This window comes from Terrapene carolina, unplaced genomic scaffold, assembly GCF_002925995.2.
Source record: "Terrapene carolina triunguis isolate 2854851 unplaced genomic scaffold, T_m_triunguis-2.0 Scaffold84, whole genome shotgun sequence".
NCBI lineage: Eukaryota > Metazoa > Chordata > Testudines > Emydidae > Terrapene > Terrapene triunguis.
The window spans coordinates 12,194,155-12,212,047 of NW_020664435.1; the positions used below are offsets into that span (position 1 = coordinate 12,194,155).

The 17,893-nt window shown below is 42.4% G+C and overlaps 2 protein-coding genes across 3 annotated transcripts in view; one reads left to right on the plus strand and one right to left on the minus strand.

The window, feature by feature from the left end:
* Positions 1–9,813, minus strand: part of OXNAD1 (oxidoreductase NAD binding domain containing 1) — a 31,415-nt gene extending 21,602 nt beyond the window's left edge. Inside the window, exons 1-3 of the mRNA XM_024197905.3 lie at positions 9,598–9,813; positions 4,480–4,638; positions 3,085–3,148 (exon numbers count right to left, since the gene is read on the minus strand). Coding sequence (XP_024053673.2) covers positions 3,085–3,148; positions 4,480–4,610 — 195 coding nt within the window. The 5' untranslated portion in view covers positions 4,611–4,638; positions 9,598–9,813. The remainder of the gene's footprint in view (positions 1–3,084; positions 3,149–4,479; positions 4,639–9,597) is intronic.
* Positions 9,814–10,166: 353 nt separating this feature from the next.
* On the plus strand, positions 10,167–17,148 carry DPH3 (diphthamide biosynthesis 3). 2 transcript variants are annotated; one of them, XM_024197911.3, is made up of 3 exons: positions 10,167–10,274; positions 13,820–13,894; positions 15,297–17,148. In XM_024197911.3, exons 1-3 carry the CDS (start codon positions 10,167–10,169, stop codon positions 15,357–15,359), a joined length of 246 nt encoding a protein of 81 aa, XP_024053679.1. In that variant the 3' UTR covers positions 15,360–17,148. The 2 variants fall into 2 exon arrangements, with proteins under 2 accessions (XP_024053679.1, XP_024053680.1); XM_024197912.3 differs by lacking the exon at positions 13,820–13,894.
* The last annotated feature ends 745 nt before the right edge of the window (positions 17,149–17,893 follow it).

Below are 17,893 nucleotides of genomic sequence, written 5' to 3' on the forward strand. Positions count from 1 at the left end.
ATACTGTGCGAAGGATGCCATTTTGTAAAGTGGCATTTTCCCCACACTCAGGATCCCCAGTTGGGATCATGACCCATTGTTTGGAAACTGCTGGGTTACCTAGTTAGGTAAAACTGTTCAACTAACAGAAAACAGAAATATAACTAAGATCTGTTCAGAATGGTATCTCTGAAGGAGAGATCTCCCAATAGGAATCATGTGGCTGTTCACAGAATAAGCATTCTGCCCTCACTCTAGTGCAGCGTTTCTCAAACGCGGCTACTGTGGCCGCATGCAGCCACCAGGGGCTTTTCTTGCAGCCATAGCCTCCTGGGGTGTGATTGGGGTGGGGGAGGGAAGCAGTGGCCTCTTCCCCCTCCCTGGTGCTCCTGGATATACCACCTTGGTGTTGGTTTCTGGGGCCGCCAGCAGGGGTTGGGCCCTGCCCCCCTCTGGAGACATCTGGGGCACAACACTAGCGGACTTTTTTCAGTTGTTGTTGAAAATTCAGCAAAACAGAATTACTAGGTTTTGTAAATAGGCCAGTCTCTGTCCTAGGCTGTAAAACATTTAAAAAATGTTTAATGCCATCTACTACATTAGCTCTCCCAGTCTGATGTTTCCTACAACACATGATTGTGCTATTTCTCATCTGTACAAGATCAAATAATTTAACAAATGAAACTTTAACCAGTCTTGCTCTAATTTAAAACACATGGCAGGAAATGAATTTCTCCATAAAACAACATTTGAACATGTCTACTGTCCAGTAAAACAACAGGACACTTGCCAACTTAAAACAAAGTTAGAGTAGTGTACTTTTCTTTTCCACTTTAATAGACAATATTAAACAGGAAATGCAGTCATACTGGTTAACGAGACAAGTGTCAGGTAGGCTATTTAAATGTTTCTCTTATGTAATGCTCTTAGTGCCGGAAATGTGCATACACTTTTGACATTCCTTCTCCCCTTCCCTTCCTAACCCCCCCCCCCCCCCCGAGTTCTTCTTTGGCCTACATTTTTGACAAAACACTGGAATTTTAATTATTACTCCATAGTAAGTTGGTGCAGAAAACTAAGTTTTATGTAGGGCAGGGGTTGGCAACCTTTCAGAAGTGGTGTGCCGAGTCTTCATTTATTCACTCTAATGTAAGGTTTCGTGTGCCAGTAATACATTTTAATGTTTTTAGAAGGTCTCTATAAGTCTATAATATATAACTAAACTATTGTTGTATGTAAAGTAAATAAGGTTTTTAAAATGTTTAAGAAACTTCATTTAAAATTAAATTAAAATGCAGAGCCCCCCTGACCGGTGACCAGGACCCGGGCAGTGTGAGTGTCACTGAAAATCAGTTCGCGTGGCACCTTTGGCACGCGTGCCATAGGTTGCCTACCCCTGATGTAGGGTGATCAAGGACCCTCAGAGAAGATTCTGACCATCCATAAGAGTAACCAACTAGCCCAGATCAAGATTTGGCAGAATAAAAGACCCAGACATTCATTTTTTTTCATCTGGATTTCATTGTAGATGGACAAAGTTTCAGCCAGTCTTTCTTGCACTTGCTATTTGTGCTACATCCTTGAGTATGTGATAACTAGTGTACTCATCCACATTACTGCAACACAGAAATATCCTCCATTAATCTTTCCAAAGGATTACAAAAACCAAGCAAGGTAATGTGGAGAGGGAAGCCAATTACTAACTACATAGGGTTTACAGCTAAACAGGAGATTTGAAAGGACCTATTCTAACTGGTCAGAAATAAAGTGACAACATGTAACAACTAAGAATAAATTAAGCATGGGGAAAAAAATAAGTTCCCAGATGTTCCAGAAAGTTGAGGTAGCAGCACTGAACCCTCCTTTCTTTACTTGCCCTGCAAAGTTCTCCATTCCCTCTTCAAGCTAACCAATCCCCATCCCTTAACACAGCTCCACTTCCCAGCTGCATTGAAATTCAAAAAAAGATGTAGAATCACTTTACTACTGAAACCTTATTAATGAAGAAAGCAAGTTATTTATATTCAAAATATCTGCAACTCTTTTGTTAACTTATTTAAACTAATTCATTCCAAACAGAAGAAAAAATTTCTGTTAAAGATGCAGCACTTTCACCTCTTAAATCAAAGAGTAGGGAAGTTCACAATACAGTAACTCCTCACTTAACATCCTAGTTATGTTCTTGAAAAATGCAACTTTAAGCAAATCCAATTTCCCCATAAGAATTAATGTAAACAGGGAGGGTTAAATTCCAGGGAAATTTTTTTCACCAGACAAAAGACATTGTATACATGTACAGTAAGTTTTAAATAACTTTAAACAAACAATTTAATACTGTACTCACCACTGATTGTGAAGCTTGGTTGAGACAGGGGCATAACAGGGTCGGGGCGCAAGGGTTTGCCCCACTCCAGGCGTTCCAGCCGGGGAGCAGGGTCGGGGCAAGGGGACTTGCCCCACTCCGCCCAGCGCTCCAAGCAGGGCAAGCCCCCACCCCTGCTCCCCGGTAGGAGCGCTGGGCGGGCGGAACAGGGCAAGCCCCCGCGCCCCTACCCCACTCCCCGGCAGAAGCGGCGGGCAGAGCAGCGGGAGCCAAATGTTATAAGGAAACAGTGCAGGACATTAAAGGAGTATGTTCTCTAATAGACCAGCGACCTAATAACATCGTCCCAGTTAATGCTGTTTTGTTAAGTGAGGAGTTACTGTACATATCAGATACCTCTAAAAGATGTTCTCTGGGGGGAAATCCCATGGTTCCTTAAAAGCCTATGTATCAATGATGGTAATACAAATAATAAGTGACTAAGATTTCCTTAACTAGAACAATCCAAACTGAACTAGGAGACTACTAATTCCTGATTAAACGTGTCAAAAAAAGAATGACAGCCATTCATTCTTTAACATCATTTTGTTTCACCCATCCAAAAAAAAACCATGCCTTTTTACAAAAGTGTCTTCGAAAAAAAAATGAAAAAAAAAAAAAAAGACAAATGGCACAAAATCTTGTATAGAAAAGAAAGAAGCCTAATCACCATCAAATAGGATTATCCAGTCTCTTCATAACACAAAGAAAAACATTTCAGTTCTGCAGAACAGAACACTAACCTCCTGTCGAAAGTTATTTGCCGTTCTCTCCAGATGATCCATTTTCCTTTTGGATTTCATTGTGCTTCAACAAAAAGCAAATCAAGATTAACGTCATTACTGCAACTGCAAAGCATTAGTGCTTCGCTTAAATGGTAGGAATTTCTATTGACAATTTAACCACTTTAATCAATCTGCCATTCTAGACTATGTTAATTTAAACAAAAATTAAATGAAGTCAGACACTAATCTCACCTCAGATTTAATCTTAGAAGGCTAACACTAGAGCTGGTTGGGAAATTTTCAATAGAAAATACTCATTTGCCAAAAACTAAACTTTTCACAGGAACATTCGTTTCGACAAAACTTTCATCACACAGGTTTCTCTAGTCCAGGGCGGAAATTCTGGTCACAACCAGAGAGAGATCCCCACACACCATAATAGCCAAGCCTGGTGATTACCCACCAGTGATTTGGGAGGCCAAAGTTCAAGTCTATGTTCTGCCTGATTAAGAGCAGAGACTTAAACTTGGATCTCCTGCATCCCAGGTAAGTGCCCTAACCACCAGGCTATAGCAGTGGCTCTCAACCTTCCCAGACTACTGTACTCCTTTCAGGAGTCTGATTTGTCTTGTGTACCCCAAGTTTCACCTCACTTTAAAAACGACTTGCTTACAAAATCAGACCTAAAAATACAAGTGTCACAGCACACTATTACTGGAATTGCTCACTTTCTCATTTTGACTATATAATTATAAAATCAACTGGAATAGAAATATTATACTTCATTTCAGTGTATAGTAAAATAGAGCAGTATAAACAGGTCATTGTCAGTTTGTACTGACTTCGCTAGTGCTTTTAATCTAGCCTGTTGTAAAACTAGGCAAATATCTAGATGAGTTGATGTACCCCCAGAAGACCTCTGAGTACCCCCAGGGGTACATGTACCCCTAGTGGAGAACCACTGGGCTGTAGAACCTCTCGCCCATGAATATTTACCTAGTTATACAATATGGAACTCTAATAGTAGAGATAGACAGAGAGAGACTAACTCTATAGCCTGTGGTTAGGGCACTCATCTGGGCCAGGGAGAGTAGGGACTTGAACCAGGGTTTCCCTCAACCCAGGTAAGTGCCCTAAGCACTAGGTTATTTCTGTCTCCCTCATATTTTTTTTTTCACAAAAATTGTTGAAAGATTTCAAAAACCCAATTTGAACACCTCAACATTTTTTGTGACTAGAATTCTTGTGCGCCAGCCAGCCCTACTTACTAATGTCTTTAAAATACAACCAGGTGATTGATAGAGTATTTCTATAATTCTTTAAAGTTTGTTCAGCCTCTGACACTCATAACACGGTTATCACAATCTCTTTAAAAACAAAATTTTTAGTCGTGTTGGTAGACTGATAACCTACCCATTCATTGTGCAGGAACACAAAGCAGAGTACTTCAACCGTAACAATGCAGAATGAGCGGGGGAAATTCGAGCAGTACCTCTCAGTAACTGAGGAATAGCAAAAGCTGCAGAAATGGTAGTGTGGGCCATGGTGTTCCCTGGTCAAAGTCACCAGCTCCTGAAAATTCAATTTAAAATAATTATTAAACAACTTCTTATTATTCAGCTTGATTGCTTTCATCTGTAAATCAATAGGCATCAGGTTTGAAAACCGTTCAAAACCTCCAATATCCTGTGAACATCTCCCCTTTATCCTAAACTATAAAACATAGTTAATTTGGGGTATATATTTTATATCCATCAAATACTAATTACTTTATTTCAAAAGAAACCTTTTTCTTTAAGTGGTCCATGTGGAATAGATTGGTCACAGTTCATTCCCAAGGGGTAGGTGCCCACAGCACAAAAATCAACCAAAATTGTAATCTCATCAAAGATAGCAAAGAATTGAACAGGCATGGAGACAACGATCTTCTCACCCTTACAAATCATCCCTCCGGGTCATCACTGAGGGGGTATACTGGTTGGACAGCAAGGGAAAGATTATATAGCAACTGCCTAGGACACTTGCACACACCCTCTTTCCTAACCATTCAAAAACTATCTTTAAAAACGATGACACTACACCATGATGATGCAATAAGCATAATGCACTATAGTGATTTGTCTGTCCTCAATAAGACTCATGTTTGTAAAAGCCTAAACAGTACATTTTCATCTGAAGGTGCAGACAGTTACAAAATAAGGTGAATATATAGCTTTGATTCAAAACCACCTACTATCTGAACAAGCAGCTGCACCAACCAGACAAAAGCGAAGTGATCAAGAATAGTACAAGAAAACAAACTAGGAAATCCCCTTGGCTTCACTTTCCGGATCAGGCCCCCTAATGAACCACTATGTCTTTCTGTTGGTACATGCCTGTGTTTTTCTTGAGATTGGATTATCATAATTCTTGATCTCATTTTTAGGATGCAGTTTACTGATGTCGCAGCCTCTTGCATCTCTACAAGTATTCTTAATCTCTCCTTCACATTTAAAAATCTTACTTTGACATACACTGGATTTTTGTAATGATTTTAGAAGGGATTTTTTTGTTTTTTTCCACTGTAAATTCTTTAAAATGGCAACAATCCAGTATGCCTGACTGATTATACTGTATGTTCTAGGCTTTCACTAAGAACTGCATTGGCTGGTTACCGAATAAAGTCTACTGTCCATAATCTTGTGAAAATAGAAGTAGAGGAAAATGGAAGTAGATCCCTCAAATGGAATGCATTTATTATTTATTTAAAATGCCCAATTTCAGACTTAAGAAGTGTTTGCTGCTGCTACTTTTAACATTTCTCAATTTGTGATCACTTTGTAGTGTTTATCTGCACAGTACACTGCAACTTTTTAATATAGGATTCTATAAAAGTGTCTTGTCATAAGGCACCAGGACTGAACAATGGTTTGTAAAAACTTTTTGCTGCAGTATATGCTATAGAATACTCAATTTAAACAATACTCTATACAGTACACACATTTTTAGAAGATGCTGATTAGCAATCTGTCAAATGGACTATTTTCATATATATTAAAGTCACAATATATTTCCACAAAAAGTTAGAACTGACAAAAAGAAGTGAGAAGAAAATAAGACAAATGTTTTTTTAATATGGTCTACAGATTTCTCCCAAACTCTGTGAAGGCTTAGCACAATGTTGTTGCTGATTGTGGGACTTGATTTAAATTGCATAGGAAAAGACTAGAATAGGCAGGTATTTTTAAAAAAATACCTGTCACGGCAGCAGGTAGCTTTTTCCCTTAATGTCAAACCGTGTACAGACAGATAACTGTAACGTCATGTGACAACATCACAATATCAAAGATGCTAAGTACATTTAAGAAAATCAATAGCCAACTGTAAATAAGATATCAGAATACCTAAGGCTTTTGACATAATCCACAAAATTTATAAAACAAGTAACATCACTGTCCTTTTTCAGAGATGCTTCTTGTTTAATCCTCCCATATCCTTAAAAACCAGTTCTACTAACTATAACCACATCTGCTGGTAAATGGCCTAACTTTAGAATCCCATTGTAACTTACTTTTAGGGATTCCGTTTGGCTGCTTTGTTTTAAACAGTTGTGTTTCGCATGTGTTTGCTTCCCTTCAGTAGTTTGATAAAGTTGAAGTTAACCTTCTTTCTACCTTCACTTGACAGTGCCCTTCAAGAGGAGAGTGGTTTTTATCTTTAAATTAAGACTTTAAAAATTGGGGAAGGCAAGGCCAAAATATGAGCTAAATAGTAAGTCATTATACTGAACACAAAGACTGAGCTTTGCTGTAAGAGCTGCAATACTCAGGGGACGTCTATCGGGGATCGATTTATCACGTCTCGTCTGGATGCGATAAATCGATCCGCGAATAGATGCCTGTACTCCACCTCGGCAGGAGGAGTAGGCGGAGTCGACGGGGGAGCCGCGGCAGCTGACTCACCGCCGTGAGGACAGCCAGGTAAGTCAACTAAGAAGTTGCATATCTTAGTTCGAACCTCCCCGCTAGTGTAGCCCAGGCCTCCATCAGGGCTTGAAAGATTCCCTGAACACACACAATAGTCACCTAAAGACTAAGACCATGTCTATACCAGCGAGCTTATAGCGGCACAGCTGTACTGATCACTTGTGCAGCCACTCTAAGTCAACAGGAGAGAGCTCGCCTGTCAGCATAATAAAACCACTTAACGAAAAGCTCTTCCACTGACATAGCTCTGTGCACACTACCACTTATGCTGGCAAAATTTACGTCGTTCAGGAGGTGTTTTATTTCACACCCCTAACATTAGTTTTGCCGGCACAAGTGGTAGTGTAAACATGACCTTTGGGCTTGTCTACACTTACAGCGCTGCTGTAGCACTTTATGAAGATGCTATCTACACCGAGAGGAAAGCTCCTCCCATTGGCATAGGTACTCCACCTCCCCAAAAGGCAGTAGCTGTGTCCTCCCACTGACATAGTGCTGTCTACGCCTGGAGTTCGGTCGGTATAACTGTGTGGCTCAGGGATGTGGATTTTCCATACCTGTGAGCAATGTAGTTATACTGACGTAGGTTGGGAGTGTAGACCAAGGCTAAGCCTACTAGTTGGTGGAAGAAATCTGTTCCACCAAGCATGCTCCCTCAAAGCTACCCCTATATAATTTACATTGCCATGTAATCACTTCCCACTCCCAACAAAATCAATTCTAACACATCACCCTATAATTAATAAATTCCATGCTCTCCTATGAACGAATTCTGAGTTCCTCTCCCTAAGTTAATGAATTCTGTGCTATCCCCCACTCTACCCCAGAAATTACTTCTGGATGTTTTCTGTTCCCATTAATGAATTAAGGACAACAACCCCTGCCTATTAATGAACCATAGCACTGTCAAGTAAAGGTGGAAAGAAGATTAGCTTCAATTTTATCAAACTACTGAAGGGAAGCAAACACATTCAAAACACAACTGTTTAAAATAAACTAGTCAAACTGAATCTTTTGCAGCGCATCTTTTTTTAAAAAAGATTATGAAGTGCTTTGATAATAAGCACTCTATAACAGATATGTTATTTGGGAGCTACTGCCCTCCTAGATGTGCACGGGGGCTTTCATTTGCCCAGCTCCTGTTCATTTGAACTGCTCCATTCCTTACTTCCCATTTCCTCTCCTCTCCGTTCCCTCCAAGAAAAGCAGCAGCAGTTCCAGTCACTCTATTCCTCCCTTTCCCTCTCCATCCTATTAGAGATGTGGTGCTACTTCCTTGTTCCTCTCCTTCCACACAGGACAGCACTACAGTGGATCCAGTCTGCTTGCTCCCTCTCTAAGAACAGCGTGGGCTAAAATTCTGTTTGACCACAGTACTTGTTGTTTTCCAAATGGTATTCAAGTTTCTCAAGGACAGCAAGCCATTTTAGATGATAGTAAAACATGTTTGCAGAGTGCACTACTGTAAATGTCAATCCACTAATGTTGTTAGAAAACAATATACAGTAGAACCTCAGAGTTACAAACAGTGACGTTATGAAGTGACCAGTCAACCACCTCATTTGGAACCAGAAGCAGGCAATCAGGCAGCAGCAGAGACCAAATAAGCAAATACTGTACAGTACTATGTTAAATGTAAACTACTAAAAAAGGGAAAGTTTAAAAAAATTGACAAGGTAAGGAAACCATTTCTGTGCTTGTTTCATTTAAATTAAGATGGTTAAAAGCAGTATTTTTCTTCTGTAAAGTTTCAAAGCTGTATTAAGTCAATGCTCAGATGTAAACTTTTGAAAGTTATGTTTTGTTCAGTTATGAACATTTCAGAGTTATGAACAACCTCCATTCCCCATGTGTTCATAACTAAGGTTCTACTGTACCTACAAAGAGCTGCTAGTCTTCTTTTCTTTTTTCTTAAGAGCATAACACGAGGGCCTTATAAACATACCTTCGCTTCTATAGAAGAGTCACAATTGCAAACTTATTTTAGAGGTATCCTAAAGCTGATTGCTGGTACTATTAATAAGCATATAAGCAATAGGTTTTGTGTAGTGTATACATGTGTGCAACACGTTATAGGAAGGAGATCCCCATCGCTAGATTAAGTTGTAGCACCACGTCGAAACATTTGCTGTCAGCCACTCACACCCTCCTATGTCTGTCACTTTCTGAACCGCTATTGCCTGTATCAGATTTCTGTCACACCTGGCCAAAAGCCGCATCACAGGAAACCTCCGACTAAAGCTAGGGCCAAACATAACTCCGCCACCTCCCGCAGGCAGCGCACGAGTCCTGCCGGTCCCCGCCTTAGCTCTGGGCGCTAAGTGCGGCTCGATGCACCTCTCTTCCCTCGCTCTCTGGCAGGGCCCTGCCCCGCTTCCCCGCCCGTGCCAGCGCCTGGCTGCCTAGGCAGGTCCCGGGCGCATGGGCCTCCCCCGGCCGGGGACAGAGAAGAGGGGCCGAGCCAAGCCTCAGCCGCCACCCCAGGAAGAAGAGGCGGGGTCGGGGGCTTGTTTCTCCGCGCGCCCGCTAAGTGACTGTTTGGCTCCCTCACCCACGGGCAACTCACTCATTCCCCCTTCCTCGTGCACCCGGCACCCCAGCTGCCCTACCGGCGCCGCATCCGCATCATGTGATGGGGGCGCCCGCCTACCGCGAAGCCAGTGCCGTAGTCACGTGATAAAGGCCACGCCCCTACGTTCGCTGACAGGCTACGCCCCAGTGGCCCAAAGGGCAAGAGAACTACCGCCTGCCCTGTCAGGAGCTGTGCCCCGGGCCGGGGGGGTGGGGAGACTATCTGTGCTCTCCCCTGGATATGCGCTGACAAGGGACCAACAGCCCCATTTCCCCCTCTCGCTGGTTCTGAGGCAATCCCTGCTCTCTCCCCATTGGCTCCCCGCGGCTTGTGACGCATGTGGCGGGGTCTGTCACAGAAACATCCCCGCCCCCTAGAGAGTGAATGGCGCATGGGTGATGGCCTGCCGGAAAATGGATTTCGGCGCACGCGCAGTGCGCTTCCGGCTTGACAGGCGATTGGCGCACACAGAAGAGCCGGCCCGGAAGTGGGCTGGCGGCGTACTTGACGTGAGTACGGGGGAAGAGGGACGGCGCATGCGCACTTGAGAGCCGGCGGCGGCGATGTCGGTGTTTCATGATGAGGTGGAGATCGAGGACTTCGAGTACGACGAGGAGACCGAGACCTACAGCTACCCGTGCCCGTGCGGGGACCGCTTCCTCATCACCCGGGTACGGAGCGCGAGGGGGGCGGGCGAGCACAAAGCCCGGCCTCTCCCGATCGGTGCGCGGGGCCCGGGACGTTACCAACGGCCGCCGGCTCGGCTCGCTAGCGGTAGCCGTTACTGAGAGCTAGGCGCGCTCGCGCTCTGGCGGCGGGGGGCGCGTTGCGATGCGGGGTTGCGGCCGGCATGGCCCAGGTAGAGTCAGGTATTCTTGTAACGTGGGCAGGCGTTGTGCAGTTAGCCGCGGGGCTGTTGTAGGTAAAACCCGGGAGGAAGGTGTCGTTTGCCCTCCTTAGCCTCTTTCCACTGCAGGTTAGGCCACCGAGTGTCCGCAGTAAGGGGACACTTCGTGTCCCCAGCGTGCTGAAAACAGCGTAAAGCGTTGTAAACAGGACTTGCAATACTTATGAATGCCTTTTAAACACAAGCTGTTAGGCCGACAAATCTACCATTGTTCCCTATCCAGCCTCCCTTGCACCCTCATTGTCACTGTTACATATATTGAACTTGCACTTCTGTACTTTGGCACAAACATATCGCCATGTTGCCCTCTGATTTTATTTCAGAGACCGTTTCTCAGGCCTTTCCCTCATCAATTCCCTCCCATTCCCCCCCCACCCCCCCCGTTTTAACTGGTTCTCTATGACACCTGTACAAATGGGGTGGGGCTGCAGACATCAGAGACAAATACTGCTGATGACTTAGAAACAGTGTTAGCCACACAGTATTAGAGTTGTCAACTATGAATAATAATGATTCGTTAACATCCGAGTCAGCATTGTAATCTGTGTTCTCAGTGCTAAGAAAATGTGTATTTTTCCAATGGGGTAACTAATGTGTATTACCTATACCGCTGTAAAAACGTAGTGTAAAGAGTCAGACAAGGCACTTTAGTTCCACCAAAGGCCAACTAGATGAGAGCACTATGCCCTCCCACCCAATCAATGAAAAAGTAATGGGATCATTCCTTTTTTAAGAATCCTTTATTTTTGGCAGTACAGAGCAGTAAATATGTCAGAATGAAGAACATCACTGAAATGTATCATAAAATATGTAGCATACATAAAAGGCTGTGAAATTAAAATATGCAATTAGGAGTATAAATAATCTACTAGAAAAATCAACATGTATGTATGCAACAAGTGAAGTAATAGAAGAGTAAATTGTGCACCGTAGTGTTTGGAGGATGGGAGATTACTTACAGAAATTAGGATTTTTAATAAGTTTTCAGTTACAAAGGGTGGGGGGTCATATTCCTGGAGGTCCAAACCCGTATTTAATGTTATAGGAATGTACATCCATTTTAGGTACAGTAAAAGCTGTGTTATCCAGCCCTGTACCAACTGGACAGCTCTATAAACTGGTATTTCTAATCTTCATAGAAAGTTTAGTTTATAGTCTAGTTGGCGCGGGGTTGGCAGGCTCCCTACCTGGCTCCGCATGGCTCCCCAGAAATGGCGACATGTCCCCGTTGCTCCTAGGCAGAGGAACGGTCATGAGGGGTTAGGAGTGAGGGAGGGGGTGCGGGACTGGGGGTTGGGGCATGAGAGGAGGTGCGGGGTGGGGGCTCTGGTAGAGAGTTTGGGTACGGGAGAGGGGTTGGGGTGTGGGAGGGAGCTCGGGGTGCCGGATCCGGGGGGCGCGCAACTCGGGCGGCTCCCCACAAGTGTCAATCTGTCCCGGCTGCTCCTAGGCGGAGGTGTGGCAGGCAGCTCTGTGCACTGCCCCTGCCTGCAGGCGCTGCCCCTGCAGCTTCCATTGGCCATGGTTTCCGGCCAATGGGACTGCGGAGACAGCGCTCGGGGCGGGGCAGTGTGCAGAGCTGGCTGCCGCACCTCTGCCTAGGAGGAGCTGGGACAGGTCACTGTTTGTGGGGAGCCTCCTGAGGTGAGCACCCCCCTGGATCCGGCACCCTGAGCCTCCTCCCCAGCCCCACACCCAAACTCCCTCCCTCTTAGTTAACCAGCGTTTTTCACTTACTGGCACCTCCCATTCCCCCAACATGGAAACAGCTTTTACTGTATATGGATTCTTTGGGAGGGGTAACAGCAAAAGTATGAAGCTAGTATCCCCGAAGGCACAGAAACAAAAAGGCAAATTGCAAGAAATGTTTTTTAATTTCATTACTTTCAGGTGCATAACACATGATTGTTAGACTGAGAACCACAAGAATCCATCTTTGGTTGTATATTTTATTGTATATTGCATGTAAAAATTTACCTGTGAGAAGGATTTCATACAAGGTAGAACAGTGCCCTTAGGACCAGTTTTTTAAAGGTATTTAGGTGACTGGGGGGATTTTTAAAGGCATTTAGGTGCTTTCAGTCTTTTAAAAACTTGGCCTTTAGTGATTATTTTGGAGCCACGTTCTATACACAAGTGGTGACACGTGGAAAAAGTACTAGGGTGCTGAATAGGGAGGCAAATAACAGTTGACAAAGACAGTTCCCATTTGCAGATCAAAGGGAACTGAAGAAGTTTTGACACGAACCCAGGAAATCAGTCAGTCTTGAAGTCATATGACCCCCAAAGAATAAAATTGTCTAATAAAAAAAAACCAAACCAGAAACACAAATTTAGAATTAAAAACAAATATCACAATACTAGAAATGTTGAGACGTGATTGCTGAAGCTACTAGCAACTATTAATATTTGACTTAGTTTATATTTTTAATAGCAAATAAACACAGTAACATCCATCTGCACAGTGTTAACAAAGGTAAATGATGAAGTACTAAGAGTAATAAAAATAACATTTTAAAAGTAAATCATTTAAAGAAGTGAAACTTGTAATCCACTGTAAATGTAGAAAAAGGCAGTCCGATTCAGGTAATCAGAACAGCAGCTAGGATAATCTGTGAACTGCTGTGCGGCTTTATGCAGACATATAAACTAATATGAGATTCTTTTAAACACTAAAAACGTTTGACAATTATAACTTTTGGAGGAGAGTGATGTAAAAAAAATTTCACTCCTTTAGCAGATCAATACATCATATCAGAAGGGAAGAGCTGCTTTGTCTAGTCATTGGGTGCTCTGTGCTTTTAAGAACATAGACTGGGAAGTGGGTGCTGAATTATACTGTCTTGTGGAGGGTGTGGGAGCAGCAGCTCCCTGCCGTATTTTTGTAACAACTGCAAATGGCTCCCATTTGTGGTAATGTTTTCCCTTCTCCCCCTCCCTATCCCAGAGTCTTCCTCTGCCACTGTCTGGCAGTGCCTTACTGTGGTTCTTAACCCTGGTTTTTGCACCCTGTCCCTGATTTTGCCCCCATCCCTTCTCCTTCATCCAGCTGTTTAATCCTCTTGTGTATTGTTTCTCCCACACACAGATTCTGTCCATCCCTCCCCTCCAATTTGCTCCCTTTAGTCCCTGTGAATAGCAAGGCAGTAAGGGCAGAGTGAGGATAGCAGATATTAGTGAGCACTCTAGCTCACATGAGCAAGCTTATAACAGCTAAGCAGCACATCGGGTCAGGCAGAGGAATACAACCTTACACCAGCAGTGCAGCACAGCTGCGGAGCAATGACTGTGTCCCTGGCTCTGTTGCAGGAGGATTTGGAGAATGGGGAGGATGTGGCCACCTGCCCCAGCTGCTCCTTGATTGTGAGGGTGATCTATGACCAGGTGAGAATGGGGTCAGCCTAGGGGTGAGTGGGAGCCTGGGGATGCAAGTGTCTCTCTCCCTCGGTGGCTTTGTGGCAGCGGGCGACTCCGTTGAGGCAAACAGGTGTCTGGTACATCTTTAAACCCTATCCAGTCCTTAGTGTAATCAGGGTTTATCGCTTTAATAGCATGCTGGCTTGTCGCAGAGGACCCCAGGCTCCCTCTAGGGTCAACTGTGACTGTGTAAAACACTCTTGAAGATGTTAAACCTCCGCGCTAGTTTAAAAACATGTTAATTATAACATGTTGGTTGACACACTGTTCTAGTCTGGACATGTTCTGAGCCAGGACATCTGACTGCATGCATACAGCTGCCACTGGTAGCTTTAAATTGCTTATCCAGGTAGGTCTCCTGAGAAGTTGCACTCAGGCCCTGGATACACTAGGAAATTTCTTACCTGTATTTCAGGAACTGTGTGGTTGCACTGGTACCACCCGCATAGGTGTTAGTATAGATGGATGCAGGCAGTCTTTCCCTCATGTGGCTAGATCTGCTCCAGATAATTAGGTGACATAACAATGGTAATGCCAACAGCCAGTTTACATTTATGCTGCCAGCAATGGTGGGAGATTTTCCATGAGAAAAAAGTCATTGTAGATGCATTCTTTTGGGGTTTTTTTATAAATTAAAGGGGCACTCTAAGGATAAAGTCATATATTGTAAATAAATTTTTGTTGTGTAATACATAACAGAACAAAAATTTATTTACATTTTACTGCCGCAGCAGTCCATCAGCAGAGCTTTGAAGTTCGTAAAGATAATTGAAATCTAATCATATATGCATATGTTCAAAAACCCAGAGTGAATAAACATTTCAAACTAGCAGAAACCGTCCTGTGCACTGACTAGATTATGTTAAGGAGCTCACATAAATCAAATGTGAAGTTTCTATGCCATATATAGGAGCTAGTTGTTGATACTATTTTTCAAACACTGAAAATAAATATTGAATTAGAATTTTTTTCCAAAATTCACGTTAATATTTTTTTTCCCCAATTCCCTCTTACCCACAGTCCGTACATACCTTAAAAGAAACTTCTTTTTGGTAGGAGGATAGACTAAATGAAGAGTAGATAAAATTGTTCTTATAATAGGAAGCTAGTTACAACCTTAATTGCACAGCCTCCGTAATCCAAATTAGCAATGATGTTTTTTAGTTAGCCAAATGACAAGCCTATTGAAACATACTTGTATGTTATCAGTTCTTGCATATTTTTATATGAAAGTTTAATTTCAGGCTTCAGTTGCATCTGTGGCTATAATAAAACTGTTTTGCCAGATAAAACAAAATTATCTTACTTTATACTGCTTGTGAGGGCGGCAGTGGAAATTAGTTATAACACTTCGTTTTTGTTTTTTTAGGAACAGTTTGTGTGTGGTGAAGTAGTCTCAGCGCCTACAAGCAAGGAATTGGTTAAATGCTGATGAATGCTATGTGGACTCTGCTCTTCTTGAACAAAAAAAAACAATGTGTGGATGTCAATGTGGAAAAATTCGCAGAGTTCTGTACTTCTAGAGGTGTTTGCTCCTCAAATACCCGGGCAATGACTCACTACTATTTATCAACAGCCTCTAGTAGTGTGAAATAATCCAAAAAGACAAGTGGGTTTGTGCCTGAAAGCATATAATTCTTAAATTATTGTAAAATGTTTTAAGACTTTGAGAAGCTCTTGAGGATAGGATGCAAATCAACAAAAGCGTTTTCCAGTCCATTGCATTATAAGGGTGTGAAATTTGTATGCTAAACCTAGCTAAAGAGTAGCTATTCTCCAGTCTCTGGACCAGCAAAGACTCCTTGTTGCTGCACAGAATGAAATACTTTGATCATCAACCGATGAGGGCTTAAGAAAAGGTTGGCTCTATCAATGATGTATGTTACAAAATGATTCACCACATGGAAAAAGTTGGACTGTTAGAATGGTAGAAGACTTTTTCTAGTTTGGGCAATAGAAGGTGTTCTGGTGGGAAACAAACAGCTGCAGTTTCTGCCTTCAGTAGGTACAACTTATTTGTTGCACCTGTCATATCTGTTGCTTGCTGCATTAAAGTAAACAAATCTTTAGTCCTAGAGTCTTAAGCAATCATGTGATAATGGCTACCAAGCTAAACTTACTTAAAACAAACTAGATAACTTCCAATTCCCTTGTTTAGATTGCGCAAAGAGAGACACGGTGGGCCACATTCAGTAATACTCATGCAGTCCTGGTAACTTCCCATGAATGCACCTTCACTCCCAGTGGGGTGAATGGGTGTAACTGCGGGCAGCATTTGATCCAGTTTTTTCTGAGCAACTTGGGTGAACTCATCTGACCCTACTACATCAAATAGTCAATAAGGCTGCAAGTTATTCTCAATGCTATTTGTCAATGTATGAATAGTGTAGCTGTGTTTCTATTGTACGTCTCAATGTTTATATTATTCTTTACCAATGTAGACCCTGGTCCAGTAAGTGCTTTCCCAGCAGGAGTCTTTGCATGAGTGCAGGTTTGCATATGACTAAATGGTGGTCTTAAGACCGAGAAAACCTTGAAAGAACACACTCCAAAATACTTTATTCTTGGGCTGCTTTACAAATTTATACTTTATAACACTGATGTGGTTTGTTTACTACTCATGTCACTCAGCTTGGGCACCGAATATAAAAAAGTCAGTTTCACTATTTCGAGCTTTCCTATGTTAATCCAATCCTGCAATAAGTGAGTTTGTACGTGCTAGAGGGGGATAACTAAATCCAAACAAAATCATGGAAAAAATTGTTATGAGGTTTGGTAAAACCTTGTTTTTGCCAAACCTAGATGGTTCCAAAATGTATTCATTAACTACAAGTTCTGAATCTGAACTGGATGATACTATGATTTTAACAAATAATTGTTTCATTGGTTGGCCACAAGGTGGTGCTGGATTCCTATGTTTAAAAACTGCTGTGGTCTCGATTTATTTAAAATATATTTTTACAAATATTTATTTTGTTTATTTAAATAAAAGTTTTAAAAACTGTATCATTAATTGTAAGGGACCATCATTTATTCTGATTGTATATCACCTAGAACAGGGGGGCCCTGTTGTATTGATACTGATTTTAAAGGCCTAAGGAGTTAAAGACCTTTGTAAACTCTTTCACTGTCCAGCATTAAACGGTGATAGATAGGCTCAGAGTTATTTTTGACAGAAACCTTGGATTTACTTGGTTATTTGGCAGACAGCAAACGCATTCATTCAGGTTGACAGTTTATTGATTAAACATAAAGAGAACAAGGAATTAAAACAAACATTTATATTGAAACTGTGGTTGAGTGATTATACAAAACAAACTTAGTCAGACCCTATCAGTCTCCCTCCTTTTAGAATAGAAACATCATTAATAATCTTTGATTTAAAGGAAAAAGTTCATTTTACACTCAGTCCTGATGAGTGAAGGGCATTCACTTATCCTGCTGTTAACAGACAGATGCAAGGTAGCGCAGAAACAGGATTAAAAAATAAATGAGTGAAACACATCTTTTGTTGATATTTTTTTGGAAGACTGGACAGCTGGTTCATTATAAGTGGATGCTTTAGCTGGCAAGTCAACCATGACACCTGCTGCTTAGACCCCGGTTCAGGCTCTGGTCATGGATGTCATCTGATTGGATTCTTTCTTCTTAACAAGGAAGGATGAATGCAGTATAGTTGATTTCAGGATTGAATGAAAAGCCCAGAGAATGAGAGGAGGAAAGAAGGGGGATAGAAAGCAGTACAACAAGGGAAGGGGCAATTAGAGATACCCCCTTCCCCCCCGCCCCCCAATTGGGTGAAGACTGGATGTCGTGATGATGCAGTGACTTTCAGCACTCTCAGATGAAAACAAAATTCCTTAAACAAGCACAAGGCTAGCTGGTTTTCCTCTTGAGAATCAAGTCCCTTACCCTCATCTGCTCTTTCTGACTTGAGGCTGAGGAAGCTGAGATGAGTTGCAATGC